Genomic DNA, 17,724 nt, shown 5'->3' on the forward strand with positions numbered 1-17,724 from the left:
TGTCTTTTTTAAACCTTTCTCTTCTCACCTTAAAGATATGCCATCTAGTCTTGAAATTCCCCATCCGAGAGAAAAGCCACCTGCCATTCACCATATCTGTACCCCTCATTATTTTATTTACCTCTCAGGTCACCTCTCAACTTCTTTCACAGGTAAGCCTGTGGAAATCTCAACCACAGAAAGTGGTTGAGGTCAAATTTCAAGAAAGAGTTAAATATAATTCTCAGGGATTATATTTAAAGGGATCAAAGAGTATGGGAGAAAATGGAAGTAGGATACTGAATTGGATGGTCATACTGAGGGGATGAATGGCCTATCTTGCATCAAATTGCTATGTTTCTTTGTTTATAATATTTATCCCTCAATGAGTCTCTCACAATCAAATTGTCTGGTAATTGTATTGCTGTTTGTGGGAATTTGTTGTACATCAATTTGCTGCTGCATTTCCTACATTGCAACAATAACTATAATTGAAATCGGATACAAAATGTTTTAAGATGGTTGGTGCATGTGAAAATCACTAAATAAGTGCAAGGCTTCCCTTCTATGGACTTCCCTTTACTCCATCTTCCAATCCTCCCTGCATCCTCCTCCCTCCCTCCCTCCTTTAGCTTCCGTCCTTTCCCCTCCCCTCATGCACTCCACTCCTCCTTTGTCTCCCCATCTCCACTTTCCCCATTCCTTCCTTTCTCCTCCTCCTTTCTATCCCCTCCCATCCACTATCCCCTTCCATTTCCTCCCCCTCCCTTCCTGACTTAAAGTACTGTCTTCTTTCCCTCCACAACAATCAATGGTAGATATTTTTCCTTTCATCCAGCTGCATGCCAGAATATCCCCAAACATGATTGGCAGGTTTGTGAGCCACACCTACTTTAATTTCAACGTTTTGTTTATTTTAATTGACGTTTGGTTCTTGTTCCTTTGTTGAATGTGTGTTAATATTCTAGGTTTATCTCATCAGTATCAGGGTAAGAAGGCTGGAGACTGGGATTAGTTGAGAATCCGGCAAAGGAGGACTAAAAAGACATTAAAGACAGAGAAAATAAATTATGAGGGCAAAGTAGCAAGAAATATGAAAACTGACAAGAAAGGTTTCTTTAAATATATAAAAAGGAAGAGCAAGGTCAAAGCAAATATAGACTCCTTACAAAATGAATTTGGGGAATAAAGAAATGGCAGAGTAGTTAAACAGATATTTTGCATCAGTCTTTACAATGGAAGATACTTTGGACATTCTATTAATACTAAAGAATCAGGGGAAGGAATTAGGTACCATCACCATCATTACAGAAGTCATATTAGACAAACTAATGGGGCTAAAGGCAAAGCAGTCCCCTCCTCCTGATGATCCCAAAAGAGGTAGCTCCAGAGATGGTGGATGTGTTATATGTAAGTTTCCAAAAATCCTGGGATTCTGCAGAAGTACAAAAGGGTTAGAAAATTGGTAATACAATACCCCATTCACAAAGGGAGCGAGGCAAAAAGCAGCTAACTACAAGCTGTTGTTGGAAAAGTATTGATTAGATTAGATTAATTACAGTGTGGAAACAGGCCCTTCGGCCCAACAAGTCCACACAACCCGCCAAAGCTTAACCCACCCAGGCCCATTCCCCTACACCTAATACTACGGGCAATTTAGCATGGCCAATTCACCTGACCTGCACATCTTTGGACTGTGGGAGGAAACCGGAGCACCTGGAGGAAACCCACGCAGCCACGGGGAGAACGTGCAAACTCCGCACAGACAGTCGCCTGAGGCGGGAATTGAACCCGGGTCTCTGGCGCTGTGAGGCAGCAGTGCTAACCACTGTGCCACCGTGCCGCCAAAATTGGAATAAAATATTAAGGATGTTTCTGCAGAACATTTGATATATCATTCAAAGAAAGAACAAAGAACCTTACAGCACAGGAACATGTCCTTTGGCCCTCCAAGCCTGTGCTGATCCAGATCCTGTATCTAAACCTGCTGCCTATTTTCTAAGGATCTATATCCCTTTGCTCCCTGCCCATTCATGTGTCTGTCTAGATATATCTTAAATGATGCTATTGTTCCCGCCCCTACCACCTCTACTGGCAGCACATTCCAGGCACCCGCCACCCTCTGCACGAAGAACTTTCCATGTATATCTCCCCTAAACTTTTCCTCTCTCACTTTGAACTCGTGGTCCCTAGTAATTGAGTCCTCCACTCTGGGGATAAAAGCTTCTTGCTATCCACCTGTATACACTGCTCATGATTTTGTAGGTCTCAATCAGGTCCCCCCTCAACCTCCTCCTTTCCCATAAAAATATTCCTAATCTACTCAACCTTTCCTCATAGCCAGCACCCTCCAAACCAGGCAACGTCCTGGTGAACCTCCTCTGCACCCTCTCCAAAGCATCCACATCCTTTTAGTAATGTGGCGACGCAGTATTCCAAATGTGGCTGAACCAAAGTCTTATACAACTGTAACATGAGCTGCCAACTGTTGTATTCAATACCCCGTCCAATGAAGGAAAGCATGCTGTATGCCTTCTTGACCACTCTACTGACCAGTGTTGCCACGTTCAGGGAGCGATGGACTTGAATACCCAGATCTCTCTGTACATCAATTTTCCCTAGGACTTTTCCATTTACTGTATAGTTCGCTTTTGAATTGGATCTTCCAAAATGCATCACCTGGCATTTGTCCGGATTGAACTCCATCTGCCATTTCTCTGCCCAACTCTCCAATCTATCTATATTCTGCTGTATTCTCTGACAGTCCCTTTTCCTATCAACTACTCCACCAATCTTAGTGTCATCTACAAACTTGCTAATGAGGCAACCTACACCTTCCTCTAAATTATTTATGTATATCACAAGCACCAGTGGTCCTAGCATAGATCCCTGTGGAATACCACTGGTCACAGTTCTCCATTTTGAGAAGCTCCCTTCCATTATTACTCTCTGTCTCCTGTTGCCCAGCCAGTTCTCTATCCATCTAGCTAGTACACCCTGGCCCCCATGTGACTTCACCTTCTTCATCAGCCTGCCATAGGGAACCTTATCAAACACCTTACTAAAGTCCATGTATAAGACATCTAAATCCCTTCCCTCATCAATCAACTTTGTCACCTCTTCAAAGAATTCTATTAGCTTTGTGTAAGACATGACCTTCCCTGCACAAAACCTGCTGCCTTTCACTGATAAGCCCATTCTCTTCCAAATGGGTATATATTCTATCCCTTAGTATCTTCTCCAGTAGCTTCCCTACCACTGACGTCAGGCTCACAGGTCTGTAATTGCCTGGATTTTTCCTGCTACCCTTCTTAAACAAGGGGATAACATTAGCAATTCTCCAGTCCTCCGGGACCTCCTCAGTGTTCAAGGATGCTGCAAAGATAACTGTTAAAGCCCAACTGTTTCCTCTTTTGCTTCCCTCAGCAACCTGGGATAGATACCATCCGGACCTGGGATCTTGTCCACCTTAATGCCTTTTAGAATACACAGCACTTCCTCCCCCCTTATGCCAACTTGACCGAGAGTAATTAAAGATCTATTCCTAACCTAAACATCCGCCATGTCTCTGACCTCGGTGAATACCGATGCAAAGTACTCATTAAGAATTTCACCCGTTTTCTCTGACTCCACGCATATCTTTCCCCCTTTGTCATTGAGTGGGCCAACCCTTTCTCTAGTTACCCTCTTGCTCCTTATATATGAATAAAAGGCTTTGGGATTTTCCTTAACCCTGCTCGCTAAGGTTATCTCATGACCCCTTTTAGACCTCTTAATTCCTCGTTTCAGATTGGTCCTACGTTTGTGATATTCTTCCACAGCTTCGCCTGTCTTCAGTCGCCTAGACCTTATGAATGAATCCTTTTTTCCCTTAGCTCGTCTCTCAATTTCACCTGTCATCCATGGTTCCCTAAGCTTGCCATTTCAATCTCCCATTTTCACAGGAACATGTCTCTCCTGCACTCTAATCAACCTCCCTCTAAAAGCCTCCCACATATCAAATGTGGATTTCCCTTCAAACAGCTACTCCCAATCTACTCCCAATTCCTCAGCTCCTTCCGAACTTTGGTGTAGGGGTTGGCCTTCCCTCAATTTCGCACTCTTCCTTCCGGACCACTCTTGTCTTTCTCCATGAGTATTCTAAAACTTAAGGAATTGTGATCACTATTCCCAAAGGAAACCTCTACTGAAACTTCAATCACCTGGCCGGGCTCATTCAACACCAGGTCCAGTATGGCCCCTTCCCGAGTTGGACTATTTACATACTGCTCTAGAAAACCTTCCTGGATGGTCCTTACAAATTCTGCTCCATCTAGACCTTTAACACTACGTGAATCCCAATCAATGTTGGGAAAATTAAAATCTCCTATCACCACCACCCTGTTGCTTCTACATCTTTCCATGATCTCTCTCGCGTTCACTTTTGGGAGACCTGTAATACAATCCCAACATTGTTACTGTACCCTTCCTATTTCTGAGCTCTGCCCATATTGTCTCACTGCTTGAGCAGTGCTGTAATCAAGCAGAGTCAACATGGCTCATGAAAGAGAAACCGGGTCTAACTAATTTATTTGAGTTTTTTGAGGAAGTCTCAACCAAAGAGGAACCAGTCGATGTATTGTATTTGGGCCTACGTAGGACAGAACCCTTAAAAACATTAACATACAGAGGGATCTAGATGTATAGGTCTGCAGTTCCCTGAAAGTGACAATAGAAGACAAGATGTTGGTCAAGAAGATGTATGGCATGCGTGCCTTCATTGGTTGGAGCATAGAGTATAAAAATTGGTAAGTCTTGTTGCAGCTATGTGGAACTTTAGTTAGGCCACATTTGGAATATTCTGAACAGTTCTAGTCACTACACTACCAGAAGGACGGGAAGGATTTGGAGAGGGTACAGAACTGGCTTGCTGGGATGTTTCCTGGTCTCGAGGGTATTAGTTATGAGAAGAGATTTGACAAACTTGGTTTGTTTTCACTTGAATGTCGGAAGCTGAGGGGTGACCTGATAAAAGTTTGCGAAACTATGAAAGGTGTGGATAGAATGGACAGTCAGAGTCTTTTTACCAGGGTAGAAATTACTAAGGGATATCGGATTTAAAGTAAAAAGATCTAAGTGTACGGGAAATGTGAGAGGCAAGTTTTTACACGAGATAATAAATGTCTGGAATCCACTGACAGAGAAAGTGAGAGAAGCAGATACAATAGCAGCATTTAAGAGGCATCTTGGCAGATATGGGGATAGAGGGGTGCAGACCACACCGAGGCCAAATGTTTTTAGTTTAGTAAGGCATCATGTGTTGGCACAGGCTTGCTGATAAAAGAGCCTGTACCTGTACTGTACTGTCTTTGTTCCAGAAGGCATTAATCAAAGTACATCACAAAGGGTTAATTAATAAAAGAGCCCATGATAATCGAGGTAGTATATTGGCATGGATCGAGAATTGGTTCATAGGTAGGAAACACTGAGTGGGGTAAGGGTTTATTTTTCACTTTGACAAATCATGACCAGTGAGGTTTTCACAGGGATCATTGTTCGGTCTGCAACTTTTCAGTATTTGGATGAAGAAAGCGAATGGACTGTAGCCAAATTTGTAGACAGCACAAAAATAGCTGGGAAGAGAGAATGGGTGCTAACGGTTTACAGAGAGATTTTGATAGGTTAAGTAAGTGGGCAAAAAGTTGACAAATGGAGTACAATGTGGAAAAATGTGACGTTGTTCATTTTGGAACAGACAATAAAAGGAAAGAATATTATTTGGATGCATAAAAATTACAGAAAGATGTAGCACAAAGAGACTTGGGGGTAGCTGTGCAAAAAATATAGAAAGCTAGCACCTGGGTACAGCAGATAATCAGGAACAATTATGGAATGTTGGCCCTTATGTCAAGGGTTAAGGGAGAAAGGGCAGCAAAGTGGATATGAGGAACATTGGATCAGCCATGATTCTTTAGTTTTACACAATTCAATGAGCCAGCTTTTAAGTACAAGCAGGTATTCATGTAACTCCTCTTTATCAACATTTACCCCATCTGCTGTCTCAACAATTCCTCCTTCACTGTGGCTTTGACACCAATTCTTCCTTGGTGAAAGAATTCATTAGCTATTGAGTGATAGAGGTTTCCAGCATGGACACAGCCTCTTCAGTCCACCTTGTTCATGCTGCCCAGTTTTCACAATTAACCTGCCTGGGAAGTTGTTGTCATAGGTGACTTCAACTTCCTGAATATTGATTGGAACTTCCTTAGTGCAAATAGTTTGAATGGACCAGACTTTTTCAGGTGTGCCCAGGAAGGATTCTTGACTCAGTATGTAGATAGGCTGTCTCGAGGTGTGGCCATATTGGATTTGGTGCTTGGCATTGAACCAGATCACGTGTCAGACCTCTTGGTAGGACAGCATTTCGGAGATAATGATCACAACTCCCGAATCTTTACTACAGTCATGGAGAGAGGTAGGAGCAGATGGTACGGGAAAGTATTTAATTGGGGGAGGGGGAATTACAATGCTATTAGGCAGGATCTGTAGAGCATAAATTGGGAGCAGATATTCTCAGGGAAATGCATGACAGAAATGTGGAGGTTGTTTAGGGAGCACTTGCTGACAGTGCTCGGTAGGTTTGTCCCACTAAGGCAAGGAAGGGATGGTATGGTGAAGGAATCTTGGATGACAAGAGATGTGGAAAATCTGGTCAAGAGGAAGAAGGAAGCTTACTTAAGGTTGAGGAAGCAAGGATCAGACAGGGCTCTGACGGTTTCAAGGTAGCCAGAAAGGAACTGAAGGATGGACTTAGAGCTAGAAGGGGGCATTAAAAAAACCTTGGCAGGTAGGATTAAGGAAAACCTCAAGGTGTTCTACACTTACATGAGGAACAAGAGGATGGCCAGAGTGAGGACAGGGCTGATCAGGTATAGTGGAGGGAACTTATGTCTGGAGTCAGAGAAGGTAGGGGACGTCCTTAATGAATACTTTTCTTCAGTGTTCACCAATGTCGTTTGTGAGGACAGTGTGAAACAGGCTGATACGCTCAAACAGACTAGCGTGAAGAATGAGGATGTGCTGGATATTTTGAAAAACGTGAGAATAAATGAGTCCGCAGGGCCAGACGGATATAACCACGGTTACTATGGGAAGCAAGGGAAGAGATTCCTGCACATTTGGTAATGATCTTTACGCCCTCACTGTCCACTGTACTAGTTCCAGATGATTGGAGGGTGGCAAATATTCAAGAAATGGAATAGGGATAACCCTGGGAATTTCAGACCAGTCAGTCTTACATCTGTGGTGGGAAGATTATTGGAAAGGATTCTGAGAGATAGAATTTATGATTATTTGGAAAAGCATAGCTTGATCGGAGATAGTCAGCACGGCTTTGTGAGGGGCAGGTCATGCCTCACAAACCTTATTAAATTCTTTGAGCATGTGACAAAACACATTGATGAAGGTGGATTTTAGCAAGGTGTTTGATAAGGTAAGATCATTCAGAAAGTAAGGAGGCAAGAGTTACAGAGCAATTTAGCTGTCTGGATAGAGAATTGGCTAGCCCATAGAAGACAGAGGGTGGTCGTTGATGAAAAGTATTCAGCCTGGAGCTCAGTGACCGCTGGTGTTCTGCAAGAATCTGTTTTCGGACCTGTGTTCTTTGTAATTTTTATTAATGACTTGGATGAGGAAGCGGAAGGGTGAGTTAGTAAGTTTGCCAATAACACTAAGGTTGGTGGCTTTGTGGAAAGTATGGAGAGCTATTATCGGTTGCAAAGGGACATTGACAGGATGCAGAGCTGGGCTGAGGAGTGGCAGATGAAGCCCAACCTGGAAAAGTTTGAAGTGATTCATTTTGGAAGGTCTAATTTAATACAAACGACAGGGTTAAAGGCAAAATTCTTGGCAGTGTGGAGGAACAGAGGGATGTTGGGGTCTATGTCTATCAATCCCTCAAAATTGCCACCCAAGTTGATAGAGTTGTTAAGAAGGTTTATGGTGTGCTGGCTTTAGTGAGCAGGGAGATTGAGTCTAAGAGCTGCAAGGTTATGCTACAACTCTATAAAGCCCTGGTTAGACTACACTTGGAATATTGTGTTCTGTTTTGGTCACCTCATTATAGGAAGGATGTGGAAGCTTTCGAGAGGGTGCAGAGAAGATTTACCAAGATGCTGCCTGAACTAGAGGGCATGTCTTATGAAGAAAGGTTGAGGAAGCTAGGGCTTTTCTCATTGGAATGAAGAAGGATGAGAGGCATAAGTAGAGTGGATAACCAGAGACTTTTTTCCCAGGTTTATCATGAAGGGACATAATTTTAAGGTGATTGGAGGAAGGTTTGGGGAGATGTCAGAGGTAGGTTCTTTACACAGAGAATGGTGGGTGGATGGACTGCACAGCCAGCAGTGGTAGAAGAGTCAGAGCCATCAGGGACATTTAAGGGACTCTTGGATAGGCACATGGATGATAGTAAAATGAAGGGTATGTAAGTTATCTTAGAATAGGATAAGAGGTTGGCACAACACTGAGGGCCAAAGGATGTATCTGTACTGTGCTGTACTGTTCTGTGTTCTAATCTGGTCCCATTTGCCTGCATACGGTCCAAATCTCATCATGTATCCAATTCGTGCACCTCTCCAAATGTTTCTTAAATGACAAGATTGTACTCTCTTCCACTACTACCTCTGGTAGCCCGATCCAGACACTCACTGCCCTCTGTATGAAAAAGATTGCTCCTCTGGCTCCTTTTGTATCTCCCCTCTCTCACCGTAAACCTATGCTGTCTGGTTTTTGACTCCCTTACCATGGGAAAAGCTGTTGGCTATCTATTTTATCTATGCCTCTCATGATTTTAGAAACCTCTATAAGGTCACTCTTTAGTCTCCTACGCTGCGGGGAAAAAAGTACCAGCTCATCCAGCCTCTCCTTATATCTCAAACTTCCAATCCAGGTAGCATCTCCAGCAAAACTTTTCTGCACTCTTCCTAGTTTAATTTAATTTCCATCTTCAACCATACCTTCTGCCTCCATGGATAAATTCCCTTTTGACTTCTGATGGACCCCAGTTCTCTGCCGACCATCGTTTAATTATTTATGTTTCTGTCAAAGATTTTGGATTCCCTTTTCTGCTCGCGACCAATATTATCTCATATTGTCTCTTTGCCTCTGCTATTATTTTCTCCATTTCTCATCTGAACTTATGAAATGCAGCTTGCTTCTTGGTTGTATTATCCCTGATATCTGTCATAAACACCCTTTTCCTGAATCATCTTACTCTTTCTTCCTATTGTGTTATCCAGGAAATTCTGGTTTTGTTTACCCCACCTTTCCTCCTTTTGGAATCGTATCTTGGCTGAACCCGAACCATCTTCTCCTTAAAGGCAATTCATTATTCAGTTCCGTAATAATTTTTTCCCCATAATCTTTGATTCCAATTTCCTTCGGCCAGATTTCACCCCATTAAAAATTGATCCTCCGAAAATAAATTACTTTATATTCTGGATTGGTCATTATCCTTATCCATAGAATGGTATGGTGATCACTGTCCCCTAAATGTCCCCCTGCAGACACTTAATCCACTTGAGCAACCTCAATGCCTCCTTTCTCATTGGGATAGAAGCACTCCTGTAGAAAATTGTCCTGAACACATTTCAGAAACTCCCTCCCCACCCCTTTGCATCTTTTCCACAATTTGTATGAGTCTACATTCAGATAATTAAAGTCAACATGTTGGCAAACATCAAAATCTTTGCATCTTTTTGTAATTTCCTTGCAAATGTGTTCTTCTGTAACTTCCTGTCCTCCGTTTGGTATCTGTGGAATGCACCCGGAAATGTGATAGCACTTGCCCTTTTTCTTAGCTCCCATTAAATAGATTCTGTTATTAATCCCTCTGAAAAATCCATTCTCTCTGGCACTTTATTATGCTCCTTAATCAATACTGCCATCACTCCTACTATATATTCCTGTAATCATTATACACTGTACTTGAATATTTAGTATTCAGTGCTGCCCATTTTTTGAGCCAGGTCTTTATTATTGCTGGAACATCGTATCACCTGCAGCTCTTACTTATTGCCCTCTGTGTGTATGGGGAAATATATCAGCCATGATTGTATGGCAGAGCATACTCAATGGGCCGAATGGCCTAATTCTGTTCCTATGTCTTTTGGTCTGATATGTTCGTATGCATGCACTGTAAACCTGATTGCACTCCCTCTTAGTCTGATCCCACATATTTCCTTATGTAATATCTTTAATGCTTTTTGTCTCTTGTAGTTCTTGAGAAGAAAGCTGAAGTTTTTCTGTACTTTCTGCAGCTGAGTGTAAAAACACTTCAAGGCAACAACAATCATAATATGATAGAGTTGTATATCCAGTTTGAAAGGGAAAAGAGTGAGTCTGACACTAGTATTTTAAACTTTAAAAGGGATACTGAGGGCATGAAAGCTCTGTTGGTGATGTGACCTAAAATATTAGACGAGGTCATAGAGTCATAGTGTCCTCGAGTCATCGTGTCCTACAACACAGAGACAGTTCCTTTGGCCAAAGTGGTCCATGCCGACCAAAATGTCCACCCAAGCTAACCCCATTTCCCTACACTTGACCCATGTCTTTCTAATCCTTTCTTATCAATGTATTTGTCCAAATGCCTTTTAAATGTTAACATACCCACCTCAACCACTTCTGCTGGTAGCTCATTCCATGCGTGTACCACTCTCTGTGTAAAAGAAAAACGTTGCCCGTCAGGTTTCCTTTTATTCGTTCCCCTCTAACCTTAAACTGATGCTCTCTCGTCCTTGAATCCCTAACCCTGGGAAAAAGACTAAGTGCATTTACCCTATCCATGCCTCTCATAATCTTAGACACTTCTGTGAGGTCCCCCCTCGGTCTCCTACGCACTAAAGAAAATGATCCTAGCTTCTCCAACTTCTCCCTATAACTCAGACCATTAAGTCCAAGCAACATCCTTATAAGTTTCTTCTGCACTCTTTCAAGTTTAGTAACATCCTTCCTATAATGAGGTGACCACAACTAAATATAATACTCCCAGTGCGGCCTCACCAATGTCCTGTCTAACTGCAACATAATTTCTCAACTTCTTTACTCAGTGCCCTGACTGATGAAGGCGAGTGGGCCAAAAATCTGCTTCACTGCCCTAATTACCTGTGACTCCACTTTCAGAGAGCCTGAACTCCAAGATCCCGCTATTCCACTACACTCCTTCAGGCTTTACCATTCAGCTTGAAACTCCTACCTTGATTTGACTTTTCAAAACGCAAGACCTCACACCTATCTATATTAATCTCCATTTGCCATTTCTCAGCTTAGTTCCCCAGCTGATCAAAGTCCTGTTGCAATTTCTGAAACCTTCCTCACTGTCCATGATACTGTCTATTTTAGTGTCGTCAGCAACCCTACTAATCATGCTTTGTACATTCTTATCCAAATCATTGATATAAATAACAAACAGTAATGGGCACAGTACCGACCCCTGAGGTGTTCCACTAGTCCAGTCCGACAAACATCCTTCCACTATTACCCTCTGCTTCCTACCATCAAGCCAATTTTGTATCCAATTTGCCGCTCCCCCTGGATTCCATGCAATCTAACCTTCCAGAGCAGCCTACCATGTGGAATCTTACGGTCTTACAGAAATCCATACAGACCATGTCTATTGTCATGCCCTCTTTAACCTTCCTGGTCACTTCATCAAAGAATTCCCACTCACAAAGCTCCTTGACTACTCCTAATCAAGACTAATGATTTTTCTATATTTTTGATTGTGGACTGAAATGGGAAAGTAACTGTTTTAAAACTCAATGATATTAGAGAACTACTACACTGTTTAAAAGCAAATTACCTGGCCCCCACTCTACATGCTACTTACACTGCTGATTGTTCAAACAGGTGTGGCAACCTACTTTTCAAGAAACTGGGGAGTTGGGGAACTGTTTGTTAATGGAGATTTGGCTGGCAATAAATCGCTGATTGGTCTGTGGACCAGTAACTATTTTTATCAATGAAGGAGGCTTCATGCCTATCATCAGTTATGTAATTGACTCCCAGGTGGCTGAACAGCAAGATGTGTGAATATTTGATTGAAAACATTGAACACCTTGTTTTGAAACAGTGACCCCTAGTTTTAGTTTCATCCACAAGAGCAAACAGTTTCAAGCATTAGACATTAGACATTACACATAGCTCACTGCCAGCAACCTGATACTGGGCCTCAGCATTTAAATTGTGAGGATATGTTGTGTAAATTTGTCCTGTAATTCCTGGAGTTTATAATATTGTGGAGTTAGTGAGCTGATTGTGTTTCAGAATTTTGAAAACGTTTGATAGACGGCACAGGCGTCTATGGGCGGCAGGGTGGCACAGTGGTTAGCACTGCTGCCTCACAGCGCCAGAGACCCGGGTTCAGTTCCCGCCTCAGGCGACTGACTGTGTGGAGTTTGCACGTTCTCCTCAGTGTGGACTTGTTGGGCCGAAGGGCCTGTTTCCACACTGTAAACTAATCTAATCTAATCTAAAAAAAATTGAAAGAAGGTACTATTTCCTGTGTTGGAGTCCAAAACAAGGGATCATAATCTTAACATAAGAACTTGGCCACTTAGAATGGAAATCAGGAAGCACTTTTTCATATAAAGGGCAGTGAAATTTTTGAACTTGGTGTCCTGAAAGGCCATAGATGGCAATTTAATTGGAACTTTTAAATCTCAGACTGAGAAATTGGTTGGCAAGGGTAAGGATTTGATAAGGATCAACAGTTTGAATAGCCTAAGAGGCTTGAGGGGTAGGGTGGAAAATTCCGACACTTACATTGCTAAATGCTTGAAGAAAATCAATTCCTTTTGGAAAACGAGATGACTTTGGATTCCTTAAATTTGCTGTCAGTCATCATTCCATTCTCCTCTGCTCTGCGCCCAAGAAATCTGAGAGGAAATTTGTCCTTTTTCAACCTCTCTGAAGTCATTGAGTTTCTACATAGTGCGACTATAACGACTCCCAAAAAGCACCTTCCAAACTTCGACAATCTGGAAGGTCAGGGATGGTTGATACATAGAAATGCCACAATTTGCAAAATCCCCTCCAAACCACGTATCAACCTGACTTGAAAATATGTTGTTGTTCCTCAGTGTTGCTGGGGCAACATCCTGGAACTCCCTCTTTAACTGCATTGTGGTCTACCTATACCTCAAGGACTACATCAGTTCAAGACGTTCAGTCATTGCCATCTTCTTCAAGTCAATTAGAGATGAGCAATAAATGCTGACCAAGCCAGTAACATCCACACCCTATGAATGAATAAAAACTACACTTTTAGTATGAAAGCATAAATTATAGCCTTAAAAGGAGCCATTACGATTGACGACTAAAAGAATGGTAGTTGTAGATTTTATGGAGTCTTATTTGACCTCTAATGGTCTACTTCAGTCCAATCCATGGGTCAGTCACCTTTAATCAGAAGGCTTTGGGTTGAAGTGTGAGCTATGAGAATGTCATGTAGGCTGATATTTCAGTGCAGCACTGAGAAAGTCATACAGCCATACAGCACAGAAATAGATCCTTCAGTCCAACCAGTCCATGCTGAATATAATCCCAAACTAAACTAGTCCCACCTGTCTGACGTTGGCCCATATCCCTCCAAATGTTTCCTATTTGACTACTTATGCAAATGTCTTTTAAATGTTGTAATTATATCCACATCCACCAATTCCTCAGGAAGGTCATTGCTCATATGAACCACCCTCTATATAGAGTCCTACAGCACAGAGACTGGCCCTTTGGCCCAAACTGGTCCATGCCAACCAAAGTGTCCGTCCATACTAACCCCATTTCCCTGTACTTGGTCATATCCTTCTAAACTTCTCCTATCCATGTATTTGTCCAAATGCTTTTTAAATGTTGTTAATGTACCCGTCTCAATCACTTCCGCTGGCAGCTCATTCCATATGTGTGCCACTCTCTGTGTAACAAAGTTGCCCCTCAGGTTCCCTTTTAGTCTTTCCCTTCCAACCTTAAACGGATGCCCTATAGCAAAAAACATTTCCCCTCAACTTTTTTAATACTCTTTCTTCTCATCTTAAAAACGTGCCCCTAGTCTTGAAATCCCCCATCCTATGGAAAAGACAACCACCATGAACTCCATTTTTACCTTTTATTATTTTTTAAACTTCTATCAGGTGGCTTCTCAACCTCCTATGCTCCAGTGAAAGAAATTCTAACTTTTTCAGCCTTTCTTTATAACATAAGCCTTCCATATCCAGCAACGTCCTGGTAGATCTCTTCTGAGCTCTCTCTCGCTTAATAATTATTTACAGGAGCCAGTGTTTGACTTAAAAATCACACCACACCAAAGGGGTGGCAAGGTGGTTCAGTGGTTAGCACTGCTGCCTCACAGCGGCAGAGACCCAGGTTCAATTCCGACCTCTGGCAACTGTCTGTGTGGAGTTTGCATGTTCTCCCGGTGTCTGCATGGGCTTCACCTGGGTGCTCTGGTTTTCTTCCACAGTCCAAAGATATGTGCGGGTTAGGTGAATTGGCAATGCTAAAATTGCCCTAGTGTTGGGTGCATTAGTCAGAGGGAAATGGGTCTGGGTGGGTTACTCTTTGGAGGGTCTGTGTGGACTTGTTGGGCTGAAGGGCCTGTTTCCACACTGTAGGGAATCTAATCTAATCTGAACCAGGTTACAGTCCAACAGGTTTGTATGGAAGCACGAGCTTTCGAAGTGCTGCTCCTTCATCAACTACCTGAGAAAGAAGCAGCACTTAGAAAGCTAGTGCTTACAAATAAACCTGTTGGACTATAACCTGGTGTTGTGTGAGTTTTTAGCTTAATAATATCCTTCTTATAACTGGGTGACCCTATAACTGGACACAGTATTCCAGAAGAGGCCTCACCAATGTTCTGGACAATCTCAACATGACTTCCCAACTCAAAGGATTGAGCAATAAGGCAAGCATGCCAAATGCCTTTTTAACCGCCCTGTGGTCTATATATGACACAAACTTCAAAGAATTATGTACCTGCACCCCAAAGTCCCTCTGTTCAACAACACTACCCAAGGCCCTATCATTAATAGTATAAGCCCTATCCTTGTTTCTTGAACAAAAAATGCAATATCTTGCATTTATCCAGATTGAACTCAATCTGCTATTTTTCAGCCCATTCAACCATTTAATCAAGATCCCTTTGTAATATTACAAAACTCTCTGCAATGCCACTAAATTTGGTGTAATCTGCAAATTTATTAACCGTGTCGTCTATATTCTCATCCAAATCCTTTATATAAATGACAAACAAAAGAGGACCCAGAAACAATCCCTATGAAACACCACTGGTCACAGGCCTCCAGCCTGAAAAGCAACCTTCCATTATTACTCCCTATCTCTGGCCGTTAAGCCAATTATGTATCCAATTAGCAAGCTCACTCTGAATCCCATGTGACCTAACTTCTTACTAATTATTCGACCATGTGGAACCTTGTCAAAGGTTTTACTAAAATCTGGGTAAACAACGTCTATTGCTCTGTCAATCTTTTTGGTAACTTCCTCAAAAAATGCAATCAAGTTTGTGACTCTCAATTTTCCTTGCACAAAACCATGTTGACTATCCCTAATCAATTTTAGCCCCTCTAACTGTCCATAAATCCTAAATCACCTCCAACAATTTACCCACAACTAAAGTCAGACTCACAGGTCAAAGAGTTAGAAGTACTGTCTTTTGGATGTGATTTTCACCATTGCAGGTGGCTTTAGACATGCCTTTGCATTATTTAATACAGAGCAGTCAATTTTCTTGATGTCACATTCTGCATTAATCCTCCTTGAAGAAAAAACACTTTTTTTGTTGGGAGTTGGTGTTTAATTTATAATTGTTCTGCAGAGGCTGTGAGATTTAAATAGTCTGTGTAGATTTTTAAATGTGACACAGTATTTTAATTTGTCTCATTATTGTGTTTTAAGACAATGCAACCTCCCTCTTAAAAATTGCTGGTCGTAACTCCTAAATTTTTGTTACTCACTAAGATATTTTGCTTTACTCTACTACTGTAAAGCATCTCTAACATCATAAAATGTCTCAAGCTGCTATATAAATAAAGTTAACGTCAGCTATCTATCAGCTGATACTATCCTTGCAGTTTCAACTGATGGGTTTCAACTGCTAACAGAAGCAAAACCTGCTGACAAGCACTCTGCATGTGAGGTTCTTTGGTAACTTTAAGTCCAGACGTAATGTTTTATCCTTGTTGGAGATAGTCATAGTGATGCAGGAGTGCATATTTTGTTAAAATCCTCACGAAGAACGAACTTACACTCATGCAGCATTTTCATATACTGTCAGGACATCCCCAGGATCTTGCTAATGAAACAAAAAGACCAATGACTTTTAAATGCCACCACTCCTTATATTATGTGGTCAGCAAGGAAATGAGCTGTCATAACACGATTTTAACAAGCAGGACTGAATGTGTTGGTGGTACTGATGGAGAGAGGCATGATATTGGAGGAATCTTCACATGATGTCATTGGATCTTTTGTTTGAGCGCAAAAGGGCAGACAGACTCAGATTTAATGTCTTATCAAAAAACAGCCCCTCTGACAATGCAGGACTCCCTGAACATGGCACTGATGTGGCAATCTGGAATACATACTTGAACCCTAGCATGGAGTTTGAGATGCATGACCTTCACATTCGGAAGTGTGTGCTACCAACAAACAAAGCTCGTTCTGTTGCATCTGGTTGAATATCATTGTTGTTGGCATATGCTTCATCAAATATGTTGGCCCAGAAATTACTGCAGTGGCACATTAAATGTTGAATGGATGAGGTTTGAACTGTTACTCTCTGCTTTCAGAGTGAACTATATTTGCATTACAAATTGCTGGAAATGCAAACAAATATAGTGCAACATATCAATGCCTCATTAATGTTTACCTGATAATCATCTTAACCAAAAAATAGCGATATCAAAATAATGGATTAGAATCCAATTAGAAACGGTAAGATAAATAAAAAGGGCATCCTAAACAAGTAGGTAAAGAGTGAGTGTGGAAGAAGACTGAATAAAGAGTAAGAAAATATTTACTGAAAAATCCAAGTGGGAAGAGGAGGACATTGTAGTTCAGTTGAGTTTGGAATTGTAGTGTTGGTTCTTAATGAGTTAATGAATGAATAGCAGGCTAGGTATGTGACAGGTTTAAAAAATATTGCTCAGAAATGCTGTCCAAAGATATTTTATCTCCACTCTATCTCAACAGAGTCCATATTGGCAGATTAATCTGGTTTATACTAAGCACTATATATTGTAACAGGTAAATGCTTCTAATTTTAATCACAAAGTTGATTGTTTTTGCTAAAAGTCAATGGGTCATTAATTAAAAAGCATATCTAATTTCCTGAAATAATACATGACTGTTTCTTGGGAAAATTGCGGTGTCAAAGGTCATGGCGCTCATAGTTTTCCAGAATGAACACATTATTTGGAAAATTTACAAGGCTTTATTTTTGTGCTACATTTCTCTCCAGAAATTCCCCACGGAGGGACTCGCAAATGTCGTTCGGAATGTGTTTGATTTTGATTCCTACAACGGCGAAATGCGTGAAATCCTGATTAACACCCTGCACAAGCATGGGATACCAATAGGAGCCAAATCTACTAATGTGCAGCTGGCCAAGGAGTAAGCTCAGTATATTAACTTTTCAATGAACTGAACACACCACATTCTCACTGTATTTACTGCATGCTGCTAATCCAT

General features: G+C 41.5%; 1 protein-coding gene across 1 annotated transcript in view; it reads left to right on the forward strand.

Moving 5' to 3' along the window:
- vwa8 (von Willebrand factor A domain containing 8) overlaps positions 1-17,724 on the forward strand; it is a 340,247-nt gene that overhangs the window by 183,106 nt on the left and 139,417 nt on the right. The window contains 1 exon segment of the mRNA XM_043694451.1: positions 17,495-17,646. Coding sequence (XP_043550386.1) covers positions 17,495-17,646 — 152 coding nt within the window.

The sequence above is a fragment of the Chiloscyllium plagiosum genome, chromosome 7 (genome assembly GCF_004010195.1).
Source record: "Chiloscyllium plagiosum isolate BGI_BamShark_2017 chromosome 7, ASM401019v2, whole genome shotgun sequence".
Taxonomy (NCBI): Eukaryota; Metazoa; Chordata; class Chondrichthyes; order Orectolobiformes; family Hemiscylliidae; genus Chiloscyllium; species Chiloscyllium plagiosum.